At 45.5% G+C, this 24,958-nt stretch overlaps 1 protein-coding gene across 2 annotated transcripts in view; it reads left to right on the top strand.

Annotated features, from left to right (window-relative positions):
- Positions 1–24,958, top strand: part of HLCS (holocarboxylase synthetase) — a 214,403-nt gene that overhangs the window by 22,593 nt on the left and 166,852 nt on the right. For both annotated transcript variants that reach the window (XM_061424628.1, XM_061424624.1), the window contains exons 2-4: positions 2,890–3,027; positions 19,802–19,964; positions 20,934–21,871. In XM_061424628.1, the coding sequence (XP_061280612.1) occupies positions 2,890–3,027; positions 19,802–19,964; positions 20,934–21,871 (1,239 nt within the window). The remainder of the gene's footprint in view (positions 1–2,889; positions 3,028–19,801; positions 19,965–20,933; positions 21,872–24,958) is intronic.

Genomic DNA, 24,958 nt, shown 5'->3' with positions numbered 1-24,958 from the left:
TAATTTGTTGCTGCTAAGTCGTGTTTGACTCTTTGCCACCCCTTGGACTGCAGGCTCCTCTTGTCCATGGGATTCTCCAGGCAAGAATACTGGAGTGGGTTGCCATCTTCTTGACCCAGGTATCAAACCTGCGTCTCCTGCATTTCAGGCAGATACTTTACTGCTGAGCCACCTGGGAAGCCCTTCTTTTATAAGTAGTGGTTTCCAAACTGGATTCATTTACTTAAAAATTTAGAGTAGAAATTTTGAACATCCAAAAATAATGAGAAGTGAGATGCAAATGTCTTTAGTTTTCTTGGGAGACAGTTTTACTTTTGCACATCTCCATGACTTCATTGGGCTTCTGTTAACTTTGATAACTGTTAACTAAAGCTTTTCAGCCCTTGCTTACTGCTCTAGCTGGGTTTAGGGGTACCTGGGCTAAACCGGTTTTGGGCTTTTGGGTTTTTGTTTGCTGTCCTTCTTAGAGCTTTGCCCAGAAATCACTATTTCACAGAGATGTCCCCTAGTCCACACTAGATGTGACCAGTTAGCTCTGTATCCTCATAGACTTTAAGTCGCCTTTCAAATATGAAATTCAAATTCAAATATGAAATTCCAGTTGTTATCTTTTTTTTCATTGTGACGTTTATTTTTTTCATTAAAAAACTATTTATTTGGCTGTGCTGGGTCTTAGTTGAAATACACAGGATCTTTAATCTTCTTTGTAGTATGTGGGATCCTTCCTTTTGGCATGTGGGATCTAGTTCGTATACCAGGGATGGAACCTGGGCCACCTGCATTGGGAGTGCGGAGTCTTAGCCACTCGACCACAGGGGAAGTCCTCATTTTTATTTTCATTTTTTAAAAATTGAAGTATAGTTGATATACAATGTTGTGTTAATTTCTGCTGTACAGCAAAGTGATTCAGTTATATATATATATATTCTTTTAAAAATTATTTTTCATTATGTCCAATTTTTATCTTTTTCTCCCTAGAAATTGGGTCTGTTTGGCTTAGCAGCTTGACCTGTAATAGTTACTCAGTGTTTCACTGAATAAAGTAGTGGTTGCTGGGCTTAATTAAGCTCTGTTTGAAGCCTGCAATTGGGAAGTTTGGTTATTTATGATTAGCTACTGTTATTTTAAGACTGAAAATACCGTGGGGCTGATGATTTGGTTCAATGGATACCTTATTGTCAGTCTCCCTGGGCCGAAGTAACTTTACAGAACTGAATCTTATGCCTTTGCGGTCTCCGTATTTTATATACTTAAAATCAGATGCATAAAAGTACCATATGTGTATGTTTATGTAATCAAAGGTCCTGCAAGAATTAAGTATCACCAAAGATAGTTTATACAAACTGGAACTTTGAAGCTTTTTGTTTAATGTACATATTTTCTATGGGTAAAGTGGACAATCTTTTAAATTATTTTGCTCTTTTAAAAAATTTTTACTTATTTTTGGCTGCACTGAGTCTTCATTGCTGTTCGGGCTTTCTATAGTTGCAAGCGAGTGGGGTCTGCTCCTCAGTTTCAGTGAGTAGGGGCTACTCTAGTTGTGGTGGCTTCTCTTGCTGCACAGCACGGTCTCTAAGGTGTGTGGGCTTCAGTGGTTGTGGTTCCTCGGGCTTAGTTGCCCCAAGGCGTGTGGGATCTTCCCGGACCAGGGCTCAAACGCTTGTCCTCTGCATTGGCCGGTGGATTCCTAACCATTGGACCACCAGGCAAGTTCCTACAACCTGGTTTTTGTTTTTAACTACCATCAAATAATTACGTTTACCCATAGGAGTTATTCTCTCTCATTTTCATTCACTGATTGGTTCAACAGATATTTATTAAGCTTCTGCTTTGTGCCAGGTTACTAGGACCCGTGAAAATAACTTTCCGATCTTCCCAGCAAGGGCAGGTTTGAACTGACAAGTAACCCTATGGAACTTGACCCAAATGCCCTTTTTGGGGGTGGGTGATGATGAGAAGGCACCCCACTTGCAACTTTAGCTTTCAGCTTTTTCTGCTCTGGATGTGCCTTGTCTTAAAGCCTTTTAACATTAATGTACAGTCTTTCTAGAGAGATTTCAGGGGGCAAGCAGAAGTCAGTGATCATAGCCCATCTGCTAACTGATCTTGACGCTGTCACGGCTGGAGGAGATGGAAGAACAGCTCTTTGGGCAACTGTCAGTAACAAGCTTCTGCTGACGAGCATGTACTTCTGAGCCACCTCACCTTTAAATGTACTTCAAAATAGTAATTTGGAAAACTCCTACATGTGCTCGGCAGTAAGAAATGGTGGGAATAAGCTTCAGAATTAATTGCTTGGATGAACACTGGTCTCCTGCACTGCAGGCAGATTCTTTACCGACTGAGCTACCAGGGAAGCCCTAACAAGTAACAGAAGAAGTGAAAGCTGTCATGGGTCACTGAAGGATGTTGTTCTTTGTTGTTTAGTCGCTCAGTCGTGTCCAACTCTTTTTCGACCCCTTGGACTGTAGCCTGCCAGGCTCCTCTGTCCATGGGATTTTGCAGCTATTTATATGGTCACAGCGCAACAACTAGGCTTCAGTTGGTAAAGAATCAGCTTGCAATGCAGGAAACCCTGGTTCGATACCTGGGTCGGGAAGATTCCCTGGAGAAGGGAAAGGCTACCCACTTCAGTATTCTGGCCTGGAGAATCCCATGGACTGTGTAGTTCATGGGGTCACAAAGAGTCAGACACAACTGAGCAACTTTCAGCTCAACAACAAAAAAATGCGAGTTAATGCAGTGTACAGGAGAGCATCGGATGGCCTTAATGTATATGCCACCTGGAATTACAAAGGCGAGGACGTCCTAGATGTTAATATAAGGGACAGTTGTTTTTGAAGTCATACTGAATCCTCTATTGAATTGTGTTTCTTTCCCTCCATCCAGTCCATTGATGACTTAAACAAATGGGCCCTGTTCCTGGTATCTCCTTTTATACTTGAAGCAGAGCACATCGCCTTTGTGACAGAGAGCATTTGGGTGCAAGGTGAGAATTTACAGACACCGGCATCCTCTTCAGAAACTGTGAGTACCGTGTTTGTCATTTGTCAACCATTATCAAAACTGAATTTGTTATTTTACATGAGTGCTCTTTCTTGGCTTGCCTGATTTGCTTTCTTTTTGGATATTTCGGGTTGAAAGTGAAAGTGTCAAGTTGCTCAGTCTGGTCTGACTCTTTGTGACCCCATGGGCTGTAGCCCACCGGGCTCCTCTGCCCCTGGAATTCTCCAGGCAAGAATACTGAAGTGGGTTGCCATTTCCTTCTCCAGGGAATCTTCCCAATCCAGAGATCGAACCCAGGTCTCCTGCATTGCAGGCAGATTCTTTATCAACTGAGCTATCAGGGAAGCCCTATTTTGGGTTAGATAAAAATATATTAGTAGGGACACTGGCAGTCCAGTGGTTTGGACCCAGTGCTTTTACTGCTGGGGCCCAGGTTGGATCCCTGGTTAGGGAACTAAGATTCTGTGCAGCCAAATACATATATATCCAAATACATACATACATATATCTATATATCTATTTATATATCTATATTTTGGGACTTCCCTGGTGGTTCAGTGGTTAAGACTCCATGCTTCCACTGTAGGGGCACTTAGGTCCCTAGTTCGGGAACTAAGATCGTACATGCTGCATGATACAGCCAAAAAAAAAGCGCTACCTGTGTTTAAGCTGTGTCTCTGGCTTGTGGTATGTTACTGGGCAGCAGCGCTCAGGTCTCTCCCTAGGTCATCTAGTCCAGCCCCACAGCTTCTTGCTGCCCAAATCAGCTCATTTCTATCACTGAGTTCTCCTGGACGTCTCACCCTGAGTATTCTGAAGGCACTTCAAACTCAGTAACGTGTCCCAAACTGGTGGTTTGTATTTATTTCCTGGATGAAAAAAAAAGAAAATCTCAGATGAACACTCCAGCCTGTGGGTCCTTTCCCCTCCTCCTGCCTCCTTCCTGCCAGTCAGTGACTAGTTCTGCTAATTCCTTTCTTTCTGCTAAATCCACTGTCCACACGTCCCAGATTTTATTCCTTCCCTTCCATTCCTCCTCATTGCATCCTCCTCTTCATTATCTTTTTGTTGAATCTGAAAATGGCATGATCATGCCTTGGGTCTCCTTTGTGGGTTTTCCTTGAGACGGCCTGTCATCTTTCTGGACACACACCCTCTGGTGTAAGCTCTCAATGGATGCCTTCTCCCCGGGGCTGTCACCTCTCAGGCTCATGGGTGCCTGACTCTAACTCCTCCCCAGCCCCCACCCGCTTATAGCTGCTTCTGCTGGCATCTGGGGTGAGTCCTTTCTGCCCTCACTCACCCATTGTATGCTTCCTGCCTGTGGCGTGAACAATCCAGGAGGTGTTTTGCTGAAGACACCCATGGCCACTGGACCTCCATCTCACAACACTGTCTTGAAGACATTGTGTTGGGATGAATGAAAAGGAAGAGAGAAATAAGACTGGAAATAATTGACTAGAACTCAAGGTGGATGGAAATAAGAGCAGATAGGAAAAAGTAAAGGAGAGCAGGAACCTCTCCTCTGTTTGGGGCTCAGGAGGGATTTAGAGTTTTGCAGGTGGTGGTCTGACAGTAACCTAGTGTGCTAGGACATGACATTTTTGTCCTGCCAGTTCCTGCTGTTATTAAGCTCTATATATACTTAGGATAATAATCATACCATTTATTGAGCCCCTGCTTGGTGTTTTATTACCTCTAGTGCTTACAGTTTTATATTATGGTCATTTTTAAAGAGAAGAAAATCGAAGTTATATGATTAAAGGTTAAAGTTTTTTTTTTTTTTGACATCAACCATTTTTTAGTGTCTTTATTGAATGTGTTGTAATATTGCTTCTGTTTCATGTTTTTGTCTCTTGGCCACAAGGGGTATGGGATCTTAGTCCCCGACCAGGGATAGAACCTGCGCTTTCTGCATTGCAAGGTGAAGTCTTACCTGCGGGACCACCAGGGAGGTCTCTGAAGTTTTCTTATGTATTCTAATGGTGTATATATCTAGTAAGATTTCAACTTAAAATCTGTGCCAAAATTTCTAAAATATTGCAACTATATCAAATATCACATATGCACAGATTCCTTTTTTAACACAAAAGTATGACCCACTGTGCTCTTAATTTTCATGGGTCATTGTTGCCTAATGTGTATCTCTATACACATAGTATCTTAAGGAACGTGGTTACTGTATTAGGTAAGGTACAGGCTGTTGTTAAAGTCACTCAGTTGTGTCCGACTCTTTGTGACCCCAGGGACTGTAGCCCCCCAGACTCCTCCGTCCATGGGAATCTCCAGGCAAGAATACTGGAGTGGGTTGCCATGCCCTCCTCCAGGGGATCTTCCCGACCCAGGGATTGAACCTAGGTCTCCCACATCGCAGGCAGAGTCTTTACTGTCTGAGCCATCAGGGAAGCCCAAGGTCCAGGCTAAGCTGTTGTAATGAGTGATGCCTAGCCCGTAGTGCTTCAGACAAGGTAGAAGCGAACTTGTCTCTGAGGGGGAAGGTCCTGCTCTGGAAGGCCACCCAGGGACCCAGCCCCTTTCTGCCCTGTTGCTAGGCTGCCTCCCCTCTGCCATCATCCTGTTCTCTCTCTTGGTGGAGGCTGGGCTCCTGCTACCCAACCCCGACCCCCACCCCCTAACCTGATCTGCATTCCAGCCCTCAGAATAGAGAAAGACAGGGAAGGTGGGGACCAACGCACTTCCTCTTTGAGGCTGTCATCCAGGAGCTTCACATCACATGTCTCCCAGCTGGAGGGAGGTGGAGAAATGCAGTCTGTAGCTGGGCAGCCATGGATTCTGTGAAGACCTGGAGTTCTGTTACTACAAGGGAGAAAGAAAGACTAGATGTTGGGACATGATTAACATTTCTGCCGCAGCTCTCTCATTTAGTTTACCTTCTAAGGTCGATTTAAGATCTCTCCTCATGGCTGTTACCTAATTCTTTTTATTATTTTAAATCACCTGTGCTGTGTTTAGTCGCTCAGTCGTGTTCGTCTCTTTGTGACCCCATGGACTGTAGCCCACCAGGCTCCTCAGTCCATAGGGCTTCTCCAGGCAAGAATACTGGAGTGGGTTGTCATGCCCTCCTCCTTAAAAAACCTACAGAGCTTTTAAAATTTTTAGATAAATTATATACTTTTGGCTGTGCTTGAGCCTTTCTCTAGTTGCGGCGAGTGGGGGGCTACTTTCTAGCCGCGGCGGGTGAGGGCTTCTCTTTGAGGCGACTTCTCTCGTTGTGGAGCGTGGGTTCCAGGGTGCTTGGGCTCAGTAGTTGTGGGGCGCACGGGCGTAGTTGCCCTGCAACATGTGGAATCTTAGCTCCCAGACCAAGAATCAAGCTTGTGCCCTCTGCATTGGCAGGCAGATTCTTACTACTGGACTACCAACACTGGAATATCCCAGTGGTTACTTAATTCTGGGGGCAAAAAGATGCCTATCCACCAAGGGTACTCTCCAGTTAAGTCATCTTATTTGTGATCAGAGAGTTTAGTGGATTTTGCAACCAGGAGCTAGAGCTGTCTAGAGCCATATTTTGAACCACCATGGCTATTTATTGCTCAGATGACCCAAGAGTTGATAACCCAAAGAACTTACACAGCTCTGTTTTGTAAACTGGACTTCAGATCTTAAAAAAGGAGTTGATTTCACAGGTCTCTGTCTTCTACGTCTGCTGTTCCCATTCAGGTTTATTGCTTAATGGGATTTTGCAGCTTGGGGGTGTTCATGAATCTATGTATTTCACCTAACTCTCAAGTCATTTGAATTTGATAGGACCCTAAGATATTTAATAGCAAATATGTTATTGAGGAAAGACTTTTGAACTTGATAAAATTCTTTCCCATTTTTAGGACAGTACCACTCCTACAGCTATTGAAAAATGGCACCTTTGTGGATTTTTAATATCTCCTTTGTGGTCATTCTACAGACCCCCTGACAATAAAAAAAATGAATTTCAGGAAGTCAGTTTAAAAACTGTAGCATTCACACATTCATATTTTCACTTAGTCATTCTTTCACTAACAGATATTTATTGAACAGTATTCCTGTTCATAAGTGCCATAAGAGATACCAATGAGTCATGGCAGATTCAGCTCAATTTTGAGTGTCTTCTGTGCTTATATTAGCAGTCCTGTTTAGTAAGAGTTGGTGACCCAAAGAACTTACACAGTTTTTTTGTTGCAGAAAATTCACTCATGTTCTTTGCATTCTGTAAAGGCCTTCATGCATGCATCTAAGGGCTATTGAGTGCCTGCTATGTGTCAGATTATGTTCTAGGGCTGGATGTATGTCATTTGAAGATGAAAGGAACACTCAGAGGGACTTTCCTGGCAGCCCAGTGGTTAAGACTTGTTTTACAATGCAGAGAGTGTGGATTCAGTTCCTGGTCTGGGAGCTAAGATTCCCTGTGCCTTGTGGCCAAAAAACCAAAACGGTAAGACAGAAGCAATATTGTAACAAATTCAATAAAGACTTAAAGGAAAAAAATGCATTCAGAAATGAGAGTCACAGTCATCTTAAGGAGCTCACAGTGTGAGGGGAGAAGACAGCTAAGTAAATGAACAATTAAAGTTCACTGTGATAAGTGCTCTGGGAAAGCAAGTACAGGGGGAGATGGTGAACCTGTCCAGATGGGGTGATGTCAGGAAGGACTTTCAGGGTGGGCACAACAGCTGAGGTTTTAAGGAAAAATAAGAATTAGGTGAAGGAGGAGGAAAGGGCTTTCTAGGCAGGTACGGAGGCACACAGAGCGTTTGTACTTGGGGACAATTGAAGTCTAATTAAACAGTTTTTTTAAATTTGTTTTTGGCTGCATTGGCTCTTCATTGCAGTGTGTAGGCTTAGTTGCTTCATGGCACAAAGTGAAGTGAAAGTCGCTCAGTCATGTCTGACTCTTTGAGACCTCATGGACTGTTTCCCGCCAGGCTCCTCTGTCTATGGAATTCTCCAGGCAAGAATACTGCTGTAGGTGGCCATTCCCTTCACCAGGGGATCTTCCCAACCCAGGTCTCCTGCATTGCAGGCCGATTCTTTACCATCTGGGCCACCTGGGTAGCCCAAGAATACTGGAGTGGTTAGCCTATCCTTTCTCCAGGGGATCGTCTTGACCCAAGGATCGAACCAGGGTCTTCTGCATTGCAGGCAGGTTTGTTATCAGCTGAGCCACCGGGGAAGCTCTCGTGGCACAAGGGATCTTATTAATAGTTTCCCGACAACGGATCGAGCCCAGGTCCCCTGCTTTGGAAGGCAGTCTTAAACCCCTGGACCAGAAGGGAACTCCCAATTGGAGTCTAATTAACATGAGTTGACAAAGTGGGTCAGGGGAAGGCCAGAGGGGAAAGGTGTGGCTGCTGCTGCTGCTAAGTCGCTTCAGTTGTGTCCGACTCTGTGCGACCCCATAGACGGCAGCCCACCAGGCTCCCCTGTCCCTGGGATTGTCCAGGCAAGAACACTGGAGTGGGTTGCCATTTCCTTCTCCAATGCATGAAAGTGAAAAGTGAAAGTGAAGTCGCTCAGTCGTGTCCAACTCTTCGTGACCCCATGGACTGCAGCCTGCCAGGCTCCTCTGTCCATGGGATTTTCCAGGCAAGAGTACTGGAGTGGGGTGCCATTGCCTTCTCCGAAGGTGTGGCTGGAGTATTGTTATTTTAGTTTAGTTGCTAAGTCATGTCCAACTCATTTTGTGACCCTGTGGTGCATCAAATTACACTGGTGCAGTGATAGCTTTCCAGAACATTACCAATCAACATTACCAGTGATAGCTTTCCATTACCAAACATTACCAACTTTACCAAATGGTCACATTACCCAGTGGTCACAGAATAGAGAGGCTCTCAGACCAAGTTAAGATGCTCAAATTGCACAGTCTATTAAATTAATTCAAAATATAAGCAAGAAACAGTTCTGGGTTCTGTTAACACTTGGAATGGGGCTCCTGAGGGGTGGAAGGACTGCACACCTGAATCCTGAGCTAGGCAAGGTTCACACATTCTGCCTCTGTCTGCCACATCGGCTGCCCACCGAGGATACCGTCACAGGGACTCTGCAGGTGGAGGCTGCCTGTGGCCAGCACACGCTTGCTCTGTTGGGGAGATTCAGGATGTCAGGGTGTCTGGAAGAGCTGTGGCTTACCAGTGACCTGCAGAGAAGCTGTGTGTTTTACCTGTTTCTAGGCAGAATATGCATGGAACCCTAATGGGTGGCTGATTTAGGGATGACATAACTGTCAACTGGAGCTTCCCTGGTGGCTTAGATGGTAAAGAATCTTCCTGCAATGCAGGAGACCCAGGTTTGATCCCTGCGTTGGGAAGATCCCCTGGAGGATGGCATGGCAACCCACTCCAGCATTCTTGCCTGGAGAGTCCCATGGACAGAGGAGCCTGGTGGACTACAGTCCATGAGGTCATGAAGAGTCGGTCACGACTGAAGTGACTTAGCCACAACTGAGTGACTTTCACTTTCACTTTTTAACTGGGAGGTGGTCAGTTGGGAGGTGGCAGATCCGTGTCTTACTATTACCTAGGATTTACTTGGTCCATCCTTGATTTTCTGCTTGGGAGCAATACTGTTTTCTGTTTTGTTCTTTTTATCAGTGTTTAGCACACATATGTTCCTTTTGCTTGTCTTCATCACATCTTAAAAGTGACTGACAATATCCATGAAATTCATGCTATTTGTTTTTCTGGTTTTCTATGTACCAGAATTAAATGTTCTTTAATAGTATGGCAAATACATAGGGTACACGGATTATAAAGGTTTATATACACTAATTGGGAATTTGGACTTTATCCTGTGGACAGCAGGCTAAAACATTTCTTTTTCTTTTTTAAAGCAGAATGAGCAGATTCGTATGTTAAAGATCATAATGCAGGCAGATTGGAGACCGGATCTGGGGGAGGCAAACCTGGAATGGATTGTACCCTGTGTGGGAAGAGATGAACCTTGCAGAGTATTGGTAGCAGGGAGGAGAGGTGTGGAGACAGAGTTAGGAGCTTTTTTAGGAGATGATGATGGATTTTTGGGTGGATTGGGGGTCATTCCTGGAGATGGGGATTATGGCAGGAGGGGCTGGTAGAGGGGCCCCTATTTTAAAGAATGCAGTTTTGCACATTGTTGGAGTCAGCTTGGCTGGAATGAACAGGTGACCTCAGAATTTCGTCGGTGGTTTCTAAAAGCAAATCTTCGTTTTTTGCTCATGTCGCACATGAGGCTGAGCAGGTCTCTGGTTGCTGTTTCAAGCTGGGTCTGCTCCACGCTTCTTTCCCACGCAGGGACCTGGCAGAGAGAACACGGCCGTCTCAGGACGTGCCATTTCTACACGGAGTGGAGGAGTGAATGAGCTGGCTGAAACCCGTGTTATAGATTTGGTTTAATGTGGCTGCAGATTCCTTCCTCTTAATGGACAAGTGGAATTTTATATCCCTCCCTTGAATCTGGGCTCAGCTTAGTGATTTGTCTGCCTCATGGGACATGGTGGAAGAGACATTCTGGGGATGTCTGTTAAAACTTCTGTTCTTTGTCAGCTTACCAACATGGGGGGTGGACAGGGATATAAAGTGAAAAATTGTGGATGCTAATATAGTACCCTGTAGATGCTGGGCCTCACATGCTTATCGGGCTTCTAAATAACACACATAATAGAAAACGGTTATGACAGGGACCTCCCTGGCGGTCTAACCTTCCACTGTAGGGGGTGTAGGTTTGACCCCTGATGAGGGGACTGATATCCTGCATGCTGTGCGGTGTGGCCAAAAAAAAAAAAGTTATAGCAACAAGGTATTTCTGTTATTTTCTGATTAGCTCTCAGTTATTCAGCAAATTAGAACACCGAGACCACCCTTTTCACTGAGTTTTCTGGTCAGTTATGGTTTTGCAGATCCATCTTAGGTCTCATCAGGGTCACTTTATCATTTCAACTGTTGCTTGTTGTGGGTGGACTTATCATATCCCTTATACTGTTAACTTGGTTTTCCAATCCACTTCTTTTAAAAGTGCCACACGTCATAGTACCTTGCTAAATAGTGAAAACAAATTCTGTAGTCCTGCTATATCCTTTGTTCCCAAACCCAAAAGGCACGGAGAGTAGCTGAAAGTAGGAAATAACCTCTTCCCCTGACTGTCCTGGTTTCAGATCTTCACATCTTTGTGTGTCTAGCTCTCTTTCAATCTGTTCATTACTAGATGTTTAAAAAACCTAACATGTAATTACACTGAATTGGGAGAAGAGAAATGAGAGCCAAAAAATTAGCAGTGTTGAAGCAGTGACATTGATCTTACCCAGGCTCACTAATGATAACTTGTGTTTATCTGGGTTCTCTTGTGAAACAGAATAGGGGGTGTGTGTGTGTGTGCGCAGATTATACACACACACACACACACACATATATAGGGAGGGAGGGAGACAGAGAAGTAGTGGGGGAAGGGAGAGAAAGACAGAAAGAAAGGTTTATTTTAAGGAACTGGCTTATGTGATTGTGGAGGCTATGCTTATGCATTGACCCCATGGACTGTAGCCAGGCTCCTCTGTCCTTTGGATTTTTTCCAGGCAACAATACTGGAGTAGGTTGCCATTTCCTTCCCCAGGGGATCTTCCCCACCCAGAGATCAAACCCACGTCTCCTGCATTACAGGTGAATTCTTTACCACTGAGCCATTGGGGAAGCCCAATTGTGGAGTCTGGGGAGTCCCAAATCTGCAGGGCAGGCCAGAGGCTGGAAACTCCTGCAGAATAGATGTTGCAGCTTGAGTCTGAAGCCAGTCTAGAGGCAGAATTCCCTCTTCCTCTGGGAACCACAGTCTTTTTCTTGTAGGGCCTTCAGCTGTAACTGTAACAAGGCTCACCTGTGTTACAGGAGGATGATCTACTTTACTCGAAGTGAAATCATTTAAAATGTTGACCACATCTGAAAAATATCTTCACAGTCACCACTGAAATGATGTTTGGCCAAATATCCAGATACTGTGGTCCAGCCCAGTTGGCACATAAGATTAACCATCACCTGGCTAGTTGTTAAGATTCCCATCCTCCCATTAGCTGCAGAGCTTCAGCTCAGCACCCGCTGCAGGCAGCCTTGGGAGGGGTAGTTCACTGAAGCGGGTTTAACCCAGCGCCCTTGGCCCCAGGATCCCCTTCCATGTGCACATTTGTATTGAGGTGAGTGGAGCAGAGACATTACTTTGCCACCAAAGGTCCGTCTAGTCAAAGCTATGGTTTTTCCAGTGGTCACGTATGGATGTGAGAGTTGGACTATAAAGCTGAACGCCGAAGAACTGATGCTTTTCAACTGTGGTGTTGGAGAAGACTCTTGAGAGTCCCTTGGACTGCAAGGAGATCCAACCAGTCCATCCTAAAGGAAATCAGTCCTGAATATTCATTGGAAGGACTGATGCTGAAGCTGAAACTCCAATCCTTTGGCCACCTGATGCGAAGAACTGACTCACTGGGAAAGACCCTGATGATGGGAAAGACTTAAGGCGGGAGGAGAAGGGGACAACAGAGGATGAGATGGTTGGATGGCATCACTGACTCAATGGACATGAGTTGGTGATGGATGGGGAAGCCTGGCATGCTGCAGTCCATGGGGTCGCAAAGTGTTGGACACGACTGAGCGACTGAACTGAACTGAGTGGAGAAGACACATCACTGCCTTTGCTGTGATCATTGTAGCCTCAAGTCTCGAGCTTGGGTTTCGGAAGGGCTTTCTGCATGGGCGAGGAAATCCCTTTGTTTTGGGCTGACCGGGGCTTCCTTGGCTTTGATCTTTGGGAGTGAGCCTTTGGCTTGCGTTCCCCTTTCTTTCTCTGCCTCTTTGTCTCCATCTCAAAGTGCAAAAGGGAAGCAGACTGTTTGCATTTAGTGACTCTGTGGCTTTGCTTTGATGGGGCCATGGTGCTGCTGGAGGAGTTTGCATGGTCTGTGGCTCACGGACCAGGTTCCTAGAAAAAGGAAACGCATTTAGGTGAGGAAACAGCTGGCTGGGTTTAGAAACTTGATCAGGGATGAGTGTGTATATTGTTCTCTGGCCACTTCCTGTCCTTCCCCTTGCTTTGTTTACCTCCTGTGGCTCTCCTCCCAGGCGTGAGGATTTGATTGTTGGCTCCTTTTACACCTAGTGCCTACTTTGAGCTCCAGCTCCATGCTGGTGCTCGTGGTAGCCGGGTGCTACGTCAAGATCTGAACAACTAAATCCTGGGCTGGGTCTCCAGTAGCTGAACATCTCCCATCATTCTCCCCGACGTAATGCTGAGAACAAAGATGCTTTTAGTCTCCGGCAGGGGGGTTGCATTGCTCCTTTTCCTGTTTCCCATTCACCCTCATCAGAAAAGTCAGCTGTCACCGAGGTGGTCGTTTATCTTCTCATTCTCCAGGGCTGACATCCTTCCTGCATTCTCCGAGCTGGAAATCAGCTAGATCTTTGTCTGGATTGTAGACTGGATTGTATTTGAAATGCAGAATTGTACTGAAGCCTGCAAGGGTCAGACCCACCCTCCAGGTGAACGTGTGCAGAGGTGGCAGTCAGTCGAGTGTATGTGAGCTCAGTTGCTCAGTTGTGTCTGAGTCTTTGCAGCCCCACAGACTGTAGCCTGCTAGGCTCCTCTGTCCATGAGATTTCCCAGGGAAGAAAACTGGAGTGGATTGCCATTTCCGTTTCCAGGGGATCTTCCCCACCCAGGGATGGAGCCTGTGACTCCTGCAGTTGTGAGGGAAACCTACATGTAGAGCTAAAAGAGAATTCTGAGGTTTCTCTTTCTGCAGATACTCTAGACTGAGTAGTGGGTTTCAGCCTGTTGATCATAAATATTTGTGTTTATTATTTTTACCTCTAAGACAATGTTTCTCAGCTTTTAGAATGACTGTTTGTCTAAGGAGCAAAGTTAAATTTAATTTGAATTCTCTTTTAAGGAGAGAAGTGAAATCTTAAGGAGTAAAGATTTTGTGGAGTAGGGTTAGACATTAGAGGACTCCAGAATTTTTTTTTAATTGATATATAATTCACATCATCCTTTTAAAGTGTTTGTTTACAATTTAGCAGCTGTACAGTCATCACTAATTCGGGAACATTTTCATACCCCAAAAGAAACTACATACCCATCAGCATTCTTCTCTGATTCCCATCAGTCACTCCTCAGCATTCTGTCGCTGGCAACCACTAATCTACTTGTTAACTCTATAGATCTTTCCATTTTGATTTTTTATATAAACAGAATCATTCAATATGTGACCTTTTAATAACTGGCTTCCTAGACTTAGCACGATATAGGTGAACGCTTGGGGTGTTTCCACACTTTGACTGTGATGAATAATGCTGCTACTTGTGTACAGGTTTTGTGTGCAGACATATGTTTTTAGTTCTCTTAAGTATATTCCTCTATTTCTTTGCATTGATCACTGAGGAAGGCTTTCTTATGTCTCCTTGCTATTCTTTGGAACTCTGCATTCAGATGCTTATATCTTTCCTTTTCTCCTTTGCTTTTCGCTTCTCTTCTTTTCACAGCTATTTGTAAGGCCTCCCCAGACAGCCATTTTGCTTTTTTGCATTTCTTTTCCATGGGGATGGTCTTGATCCCTGTCTCCTGTACAATGTCACGAACCTCATTCCATAGATCATCAGGCACTCTATCTATCAGATCTAGGCCCTTAAATCTATTTCTCACTTCCACTGTATAATCATAAGGGATTTGATTTAGGTCATACCTGAATGGTCTAGTGGTTTTCCCTACTTTTCTTCAATTTAAGTCTGAATTTGGCAATAAGGAGCTCATGATCTGAGCCACAGTCAGCTCCCGGTCTTGTTTTTGCTGACTGTATAGAGTTTCTCCATCTTTGGCTGCAAAGAATATAATCAATCTGATTTCGGTGTTGACCATCTGGTGATGTCCATGTGGAGAGTCATCTCTTGTGTTGTTGGAAGAGGGTGTTTGCTATGACCAGTGCATTTTCTTGGCAAAACCCTATTAGTCTTTGCCCTGCTTCATTCCGTATTCCAAGGCCAGATTTGCCTGTTACTCCAGGTGTTTCTTGACTTCCTACTTTTGCATTCCAGTCCCCTATAATGAAAAGGACATCTTTTTTGGGTGTTAGTTCTAAAAGGTCTTGTAGGTCTTCATGGGACCGTTCAGCTTCTTTAGTGTTACTGGTTGGGGCATAGACTTGGATTACTGTGATATTCAATGGTTTGCCTTGGAAACGAACAGAAATCATTCTGTCATTTTTTAGATTGCATCCAAGTACTGCATTTTGGACTCTTTTGTTGACCATGATGGCTACTCCATTTCTTCTAAGGGATTCCTGCCCTCAGTAGTAGATATAATGGTCATCTGAGTTAAATTCACCCATTCCAGTCCATTTTAGTTCGCTGATTTCTAGAAAATTAGAGATACCAAGGGAACATTTCATGCAAAGATGGGCTCGATAAAGGACAGAAATGGTATGGACCTAACAGAAGCAGAAGATATTAAGAAGAGGTGGCAGGAATACACAGAAGAACTGTACAAAAAAGATCTGCACGACCAAGATAATCACGATGGTGTGATCACTCACCTAGAGCCAGACATCCTGGAATGTGAAGTCAAGTGGGCCTAAGAAAGCATCACTATGAACAAAGCTAGTGGAGGTGATTCCAGTTGAGCTGTTTCAAATCCTGAAAAATGATGCTGTGAAAGTGCTGCACTCAATTTGCCAGCAAATTTGGAAAACTCAGCAGTGGCCATAGGACTGGAAAAGGTCAGTTTTCATTCCAATCCCAAAGAAAGGCAATGCCAAAGAATGCTCAAACTACTGCACAATTGCACTCATCTCACATGCTAGGAAAGTAATGCTCAAAATTCTCCAAGTCAGTCTTCAGCAATAGAACCATGAACTTTCAGATGTTCAAGCTGGTTTTAGAAAAGGCAGAGGAACCAGAGGTCAGATTGCCAACATCCGCTGGATCATCGAAAAAGTAAGAAAGTTCCAGGAAAACATCTATTTCTGCTTTATTGACTATGCCAAAGCCTTTGACTGTGTGGATCACAATAAACTCTGGAAAATTCTTCAAGAGATGGGGATACCAGACCACCTGACCTGCGTCTTGAGAAACCTGTATGCAGGTCAGGAAGCAACAGTTAGAACTGGACATGAAACAACAGACTGGTTCCAAATAGGAAAAGGAGTACATCAAGGCTGTATATTGTCACCCTGCTTATTTAACTTATATGCAGAGTACATCATGAGAAACGCTGGACTGGAAGAAACACAAGCTGGAATCAAGATTGCCAGGAGAAATATCAATAACCTCAGAGATGCAGATGACACCACCCTTATGGCAGAAAGTGAAGAGGAACTCAAAAGCCTCTTGATGAAAGTGAAAGAGGAGCGTGAAAAAGTTGGCTTAAAGCTCAACATTCAGAAAACGAAGATCATGGCATCTGGTCCCATCACTTCATGGGAAATAGATGGGGAAACAGTGGAAACAGTGTCAGACTTTATTTTTTTAGGCTCCAAAATCACTGCAGATGGTGACTGCAGCCATGAAATTAGAAGACACTTACTCCTTGGTAGAAAAGTTATGACCAACCTAGATAGCATATTGAAAAGCAGAGACATTACTTTGCCAACAAAGGTCCATCTAGTCAAGGCTATGGTTTTTCCTATGGTCTTGTATGGATGCGAGAGTTGGACTGTGAAGAAGGCTGAGCGCTGAAGAATTGATGCTTTTGAAGTGTGGTGTTGGAGAAGACTCTTGAGAGTCCCTTGGACTGCAAGGAGATCCAACCAGTCCGTTCTAAAGGAGATCAGCCCTGGGTGTTCTTTGGAAGGAATGATGCTAAAGCTGAAACTCCAGTCCTTTGGCCATCTCATGTGAAGAGTTGACTCATTGGAAAAGACTCTGATGCTGGGAAGGATTGGGGGCAGGATGAGAAGGGGACGACAGAGGATGAGATGGCTGGATGGCATCACTGACTCAATGGACGTGAGTCTGAGTGAACTCTGGGAGATGGTGATGGACAGGGAGGCCTGGCGTGCCGCGATTCATGGGTCGCAAAGAGTTGGACGCGACTGAGCGACTGAACTGAACTGAACGACAGATGATTTTGAGAATGTTTTCAAGTGCTGCTGCCCCTTGTGTATTTTCTTGGGAGAAATGTTGGTTCAGATTATTTGCCCATTTAAAAAATTAGATGTTTGTCTTTTTATTGTTGAGTTGTGGGAATTCTTTATATATTGTGGATACAGATCTCTTACTGATTGGTTACATGATTTGCAAATGTTTTCTCCCACTTTGTCTATGTCCTTTCACAAAGTGTTCTTTGAAGCACATTTTGATGAAGTCCAGTTTATATATATTTTCTTTTGTTGCTTGTACTTTTGGTGTGTTACCTGAGGAACCAGCGCCTGATTCAACATCATGATTTACATCTGTTTTCTTTTAAGAATTTTGTAGTTTTAGCTCTTATTAAGGATTTGATTCCTTTTGAATTAATTTTTATACCTGGTGATACATGGTCTGGCATTGGGGTCCATCTTCATTCTTTGCATGTGGATGTCCAGTTCTACCAGCACCATTTGTTGAAAAGATTGTTCTTTCCCCTTGAGTTGTTTGGCAACCTTGTCCAAAATGAATTGTCTTCAAATAGATACATTTATTTCTATATTCTCAGTTCTATTCCGTTGATCTATATGTCTATCTTGATGCCTGTTGGACCCTGACTTTTAAACCCTAAGTGTCCTGGATGGGCAAGTATACTTAGGGCAGAAGTGACTTGTGGGAATTCCTTTTATCTCTGTAGGTTCAGGATTTATCCTCGCATTTGGCTCAGAAGTTCATTATCTCATCAATTCTCCAGTGCTTTTAAGATGATTTTTTAACTTATTTATTTATACAGCATTAAATTTATTTATACAGCATTTTCAGGAAGAGGGGGCAGTATGTTCCTGAGAAGATTTTGGCAAGTAGGGAAATTATTCATGGTATCTTAGAGAAGGACCATTGTATTCAATGGGTCTTCCCAGGTGGCTCAGTGTTATAGAATTCACCTGCCAATGCAGGAAACACAGGAGATGCGGGTTCGATCCCTGAATCAGGAAGATCCCCTGGAAGAGGAAATGGCAACGCTCTCCAGTGTTCTTGCCTGGAGAATTGCATGGACAGAGAAGCCTGGTGGGGTACAGTTCATAGGGTGGCAAAGAGTCAGACGTGACTAAGCATGCACACATGACAAATCAAATATTCAGTATTGCTTTTAAAGTCAAATTCATAATGTCTAGTAATAGCAGCTGCCATTCATTGAGCACTTTTTCTGTTCCCTGGTGGTTCAGATGGTAAAGAATCTGCCTGCAATGCAGGAAACCTGGGTTTGATCTCTGGGTCGGGAAGATCCCCTGGAGGAGGAAATGGCATCCCACTCTAGTATTCTTGCCTGGAGAATCCCATGGACAGAGGATCCTGGTGGGTACAGTCCATGGGGCCGCAAAGAGTCGGACATGACTGAGCGACTAACACAGACACATTTTCTGTCCCAAGCATTTGACTGGGGGCATGACATTAACTTTTAATCTCATTAGCATAATGAACCTGTAACACGATGGGTACCCCCATTATTCCTGTTTAATAAACGAATAAGCAGAGACTTCAGAGGTTCTGAGACTTAACCTAAGGACAGACAGCGACAATTAGCTGCGTTTAACCAGACCCAGACCTTGGACTCCTTAGCCAGGCTCCCGGCCCCAAGGGAACTCCCCTTCTGCCTGTTCCAGTTTCCAGTTCTTTGATGAATGCTGGAAAGCTTTAAGGCCTGAGCTTTGTCTCCCTTTCCTGTCTCTCCTTTTCCCTGGCCCCCTTGTGGTGGAAGTGTGCATTGCGACAGGCGGGCACTCAGGAGAGTCGGTCACAGCTGCTCTCACTTCCCGCTCAGACAGAGAGTGGTACCCAGGAATATGAGTTTTCACGTGTTCCCAGGGGACTTCTGTTGCCTTGGGTCTTGGACCTGACTTTAAGAAATTCTGTAGTATGATTTGTATGTATGTGTCATGATGTGAACATGATCTGTTTACATCATGGATACTGTGGAGTTACTGTGTTCCTATTACTGAAGAGCGGATTTTCCCAGCGTCTGGGGAGTGGCCTTTCCCCTTTAGTCCCTTGAAAAGCAGTATATGACTTCAATTACTGTTACTATTATTGGCTGTGCTTGAAGGATGTGGAATCCTCGTTGCCCACCCAGGGATCAAGCCCACCCCGCATGGGAAGCGCAGAGTCTTAACCACTGAACCACCAGGGAAGTCCAATACTTGAATTACTTTTTAGAAAATTTCGTTTACTTAGTTTTGCCTGCATTGGGCCTTTGCTGCTGTGCGGGCTTTTCTCTGGTTGTGGCGAGTGGGGGCTGCTCTTCAGCTGCAGCGTGTGGGCTTCTCATTGCAGTGGCTTCTCTTGTTGCAGAGCAGAGGCTCAAGGGCCCTCGGACTTCAGTAGTTGTGGCGCATGGGCTCAGTTGCTCCTTGGCATGTGGGGTATTTTTGGACCAGGGATTGAACCCGTTTGTCCTTCATTGGCAGGTGGATTCTCTACCAGTGAGCCACCAGGGAAGCCCTCAGTGATACTTTGAAATGAAAGCATTTGTGTCTAGTGCTTTGTAAGCCCTGTTGTCAGGGAGAGATGAGAATGTTCCAGTCAGGACAACTTTGATGTTAAAATGTAATATCCAGTAACCCTTTGGGTTTGACTGCGGTGGGAGCTGAAGGGAAAAGTAAAGTATCTGGTTATTTTAAGGAAGAAAAATCTCACCCTTTCTTCACCTTCCTTCGCCCACTCTATCTCAGATTGTGAAGTGGTCTGACTGCTGTTTGCCGTTAGCTTGCCGACCTGGGGATCCTTATCAATTAATCGCCAAAGCAAGTGTGGATGACTTCAGCAAGCTAGGGGTGGCATTCCTGGAAGATAGACTCCAGATGGCTAACGGACTGATACCCCAGAAGATCATGTGTAAGTAACTTGGGGAAATGTTCATCATAGCAGGATGCCATCGTTAACAAGCTTAAGGACAATCGAGCACTCCTGTTTGGTATGACTTAAGGGCAACACAGAGAAGGCAATGGCACCCCACTCCAGTACTCTTGCCTGGAAAATCCCATGGACAGAGGAGCCTGGTAGGCTGCAGTCCATGGGGTTGCTGAGGGTCGGACACGACTGAGCGACTTGACTTTAACTTTTCACTTTCATGCATTGGAGAAGGAAATGGCAACCCACTCCAGTGTTCTTGCCTGGAGAATCCCAGGGACGGGGAGCCTGATGGGCTGCCGTCTATGGCGTCACACAGAGTCAGACATGACTGAAGTGACTTAGCAGCACTTAGCAGTAAGGGCAACACTGGTGGTATGGTCGCTAAGTCATGTCCGACTCTGCAACCCCATGGGCTGCAGCCCGCCAAGACTCTTCTGTCCATGGGGATTCTCCAGGCAACAAAACTGCGGTGGGTTACCATTTCCTTCTCCAGGGGATCATCCCGACCCAGGGATCGAACCCAAGTTTCCTGCGTTGGCAGGTGGATTCCTTCCTGCTGAGCCACCGGGGAGGCCCTGCACCTTGTTTCTTAGAATCACTATCGCATAAAAGATTGACACCCACACAACTGAATCTGTAAGCAAGTGGACACAGTCACCTCTCTGAAACTCCAACTGTTCACCAATCAATACGAGGGTCTGAGGTTTTCTGATCTGTATGGGAAAGGTGTGGAAATTCTGCAGTTTCACTGGGGACTCTCAGGGGTACCCTTCTAACCGGGGGGTGGGGGTTGGGGAGCGGTTATGTGGATCCCACGGAGGCCGCAGAGTTAGAAGGTGATGTGAGCTGCGTGGAATGGAGGTCTTGCGGTACAGACAAGGCCCCGAGGTTTTGCACTGAGATGTGAGGCAAGGCGGAGGGTTGATGGGCTGTCTTTTCTCTTCCCTTTAGCTGTCCACTTGCAGGACTCTGCCCTAAAGGAACTTAAGGGTCAGGCCTCAGACCTGCCAGCCCAGCTCCTGCAGCCTGACCCTGAATCTTGTATTGAGAGGAACCCTCCTGAGCCCGACACTATGGAGGACCCCCAGTCTCCTGGTTCTGCATCCACAAGGGGGCCAGGCGGGGCCCCTGGGGGCAGTGAGCCAGCCATGGACGGTGACAGAGGCGTGGGCTCCGTTGAGCACTGTCCCCTCCATCTGTCCAGCTGCCATGAGTGTTTGGAGCTTGAGAACAGCACCATTGAATCCGTCAGGTTTGCCTCTGCAGAGAACATTCCAGATCTCCCGTACGACTACAGCAGCGGTTTGGAGGGCCTCGCCGATGACCTCCGCCCCGAGAGGGATGAGAGGAGGGTCAATGTCATGGGCAAGGCCCCCAACATCCTCCTTTACGTGGGCTCTGACTCTCGGGATGGCCAGGACAGGCTCCAGCAGGTCCGATCTGCCCTGGCCGACTGTGTGGACACGGACTGTTACACTCTGTACCACCTGCCTCCAGAAAGCGGTCTCAGGGACCCGTGGCCAGACAACTGTCTGCTGCTGGTCATCGCCACTGGGGAGCCTGTCCCCGAGGACCTGTCCCGGAGGTTCATGGCCTATCTTTCTCAGGGAGGGAAGGTGCTGGCCCTGGCGTCGTCCTTCACGCTGCCGGGCTTCCGGGTGACCAGCAAGTCCCCGCTGCAGGACACAGTCCAGAGCTTGGTTTTCTGCAAGGCGGACGGGAGCCTGCTGAGGCTCAGCATCCTGAGCAGTGGCTGCGTTTACGAGGAGGGGCCCGGGGAGCCGCTCGGCCCCGGCAAGCTCCACGGCCACCTGGACAGTGAGGATGGGGACAGGCTTGTGGTGCAAGTGCCTTTCGGGATTCACGGAGGAGAAGCTGTTCTTTGCCAGGTACGGAAGCTGGCAGCCGGGTCTTTGGGTCTTTTGATGGGACATGGCTCCTGAAGGTTCCTGAATGGGTAACTAAAGGGTCTGTGTGCCATGTGGGTAGGGTACTTCTGTCCTTATCCGGGGAATTTTTGCCGCTGGTGAGTTGCAGGTTGAGATGTGGGCTGTCCTGTATCCTGTTTCACCGAAAGTCTTGTGATGGAGGAGAGAATGGAAGTGAAAGTCCTTCAGCCGTGTGTGACTCTTTGTGACCCCATGGACTACACGGTCCATGGAATTCTCCAGGCCAGAATCCTGGAGTGGGTAGCCTTTCCCTTCTCCAGGGGATCGTCCCAATCCAGGGATTGATTGTAGGTCTCCCGCATTGTGGGCAGATTCTTTACTAGCTAAGGCTAATTAAAGACTGCTGGTTAACCAAGGGTTAGCCAAAGCTTCTTACTTGTTTTAAACTGTATACTGGTTATATTGTTCAGTCACTCAGTCACGTTCGACTCTTTGTGACCTCCTGGACTGCAGCCACGCCAGGCTTCCCTGTTCTTCACCATCTCCCAGAGTTTGCTCACAGTCATGTCCGTTGAGTCAGTGATGCCATCCAACCATCTCATCCTCTGCTGCCCCCTTCTCCTCTGGTTGGTAATACTCTTTCTAAAATCCGTCAGTTCACTCTCTTGCCTCAAAACACTCTAGTTAATAAACTCAAACTGTTATTTAATGTAGGGAATTGAGCACCTTGGGGTGGTGATTCCCAACAGTAGTGTCTATCATGTTAAAATGTTGTAGTTGATGTCAGGGATGTGCCTGGACACTCACCCACTGCTGGGATACTGTGTTGAAAACACCTTTAAATCCTTAGTTCCTTTATGATTTGTCACTCTTAAAATCTAAGTGCTGAGCACAAGTTCAAATAAGTGAAGTGATCTTGAAGTGATTTCTGGCAAATTATTACGTAGGTGGTGGTGCTAGTAGTAAAGAACCCGCCTGCCAATGCAGGAGACATAAGACACCCGGGTTTGATCCCCGAGTCGGGGAGATACCCCTGGAGAAGGAAATGGCAACCTATTTCAGTATTCTTGCTTGGGAAATCCCAAGGACAGAGGCGGCTGGTGGGCTACAGTTTGTGCGATTGCAGAGAGTCGGACACGACTGAAGGGACTTAACACATACACACACACAAATACATAAGTAAGAAGAAAACGGAAACAGAGATGAAAGGAAAATGCTACTTCCCTTCCCATCCTTAGGGGGTGCCTTTGGTGCCAGAGCTGTCTTTTTCCCCCCATGTTCCCCTTTTAGCTTTTTGTTTGTTTGTTTAAGCAAATGGTAGGTAGCAGGATAGACTGCTTCAGAATTCCTGATCATTTACTGCAGATCTTTTAATACCTTTGGATGAAAGTTTTTGTTAGAGTTTAGGTGAACTCTTATCCTTAAGGATTTGTGATCTAATGAGAAAACTAAGTAGATGTGGCTCTTTTGCCCAGAATGGTTCCCAGGATGAGGGTAACAGATTTTGTTTTATTATACGGATCTTTTTTTGAGTTAGAGAATTGTTGCCTTCTATTTTGGTGTGGCTTCTTTTCATTTCATATGCTGTGTCTCTCTGCAGCCCTCCTACAAATTAAGTCTCTTGGGTTTTCTGATCAAACATTCTTCAAGGGGACAGATACTTGTTTCTTTACTATTCTGAAGTTCACTCACTCGTTCTTAAGGTAATACTTCTTGAATTGTATATAGATGTATATAATGAAGATTATAGATGCATATAATGAAGAAATCTGACCATCAGGCCAGATAAACATGTACAACCCAAGCTGATTTCATGTGGGCTGCAAATCCCATGAATTCGTTTTTGGAGGCCTAATAAATGCTCCTCTTTTTTTTCTCTGCAAATATGGTAACTATAGTAACTGCGCATTCTCAGAAAATCCACTTAAAAACCTGACTTCCTAGAGCTGTATTTCAGCTTCGAGTAGTGAATTTTACCACCCCGGTGCACAGACTTGTACTAGAAAATTGATTCGGCACTGTGGCGATCCGTTGCTCCGAGTTACATAGCAAATCTGCCTGCTGCACCATTTAAATTGACCCCATCACTGTCATAAAATTTGATACTGCATGCACTGCCCTAGGAAAAAAAGGCAATATGATGCAGCTTCAAAAATGAGATTCAGAGGATTAGAATGTCATTTTTGATTTTAAATGACTTCCACTCTCTGTGTGCCCGAGTACTGTTTGCTCCTCAGGCCTATGTCACTACTGCACCGCCGAGATCAACCAATAAATATGAGCACAGGCTGGTTCGTTTCCTCTTTGCCTGTTCAATTTCACAGTCTTCATCTTTGTAGTAAATGGAGCATTGATGTAACCCAGTAAGAGGAGGGCTTCAAGGGCAAACCACAGCTGCACAGTAGGTGGTGGTCTCACGGCCGGGGAACTAGTTAATGCCTTGGGCATTCATCGTCATGCAGAAAAAGGCAATCTTGGTGTACCGCTCTCCTGACCAGACATGCAGGAAAAATTTTAAGGCTGTGGATTAAGGCCGACACTCGATTATCAAATGAACCAGGACGTTGGCATGAAGTTGTCCAAGTAGAGCTTGTGAAATGGATTTGAAGTATTCTGTGTCCTTATTGAGCTTGCTGTCCAAGGGACTCTCAAGAGTCTTCTCCAACACCACAGTTCGAAAGCATCAATTCTTTGGTGCTCAGCTTTCTTCACAGTCCAACTCTCACATCTATACATGACTAAAAACCAAAGCTTTGACTAAAGCTTTGGGTCTGGTCTAAATGCCTTAATTTTAGACAAAGCCAAGTTACTGAAATGGGCCCATTGCTGTGGTAACATCATTACAGCTGGAGGGCGAGACATTGGTCGCAAACCGCAGAGGACCATGAGGGTGAGTGTGGCTAGCATGCGCCCCGGTGGCCTTTTTTGTGGAGCGAGGTACAGGGGCAGACGTGGCCTCTCTTCTTGTCTCCACTGTGTATGCGTGTTACTCGCTGAGTCATGTGTAACTCTTTGCGACCCCATGGACTGCAGCCCTCCAGGCTCCTCTGTCCATGGGGATTCTCCAGGCAAGACTACCGGAGTGAA

This window comes from Bos javanicus, chromosome 1 (genome assembly GCF_032452875.1).
Source record: "Bos javanicus breed banteng chromosome 1, ARS-OSU_banteng_1.0, whole genome shotgun sequence".
Lineage (NCBI taxonomy): Eukaryota > Metazoa > Chordata > Mammalia > Artiodactyla > Bovidae > Bos > Bos javanicus.
This window is presented reverse-complemented; position numbering and strand designations above follow the sequence as displayed.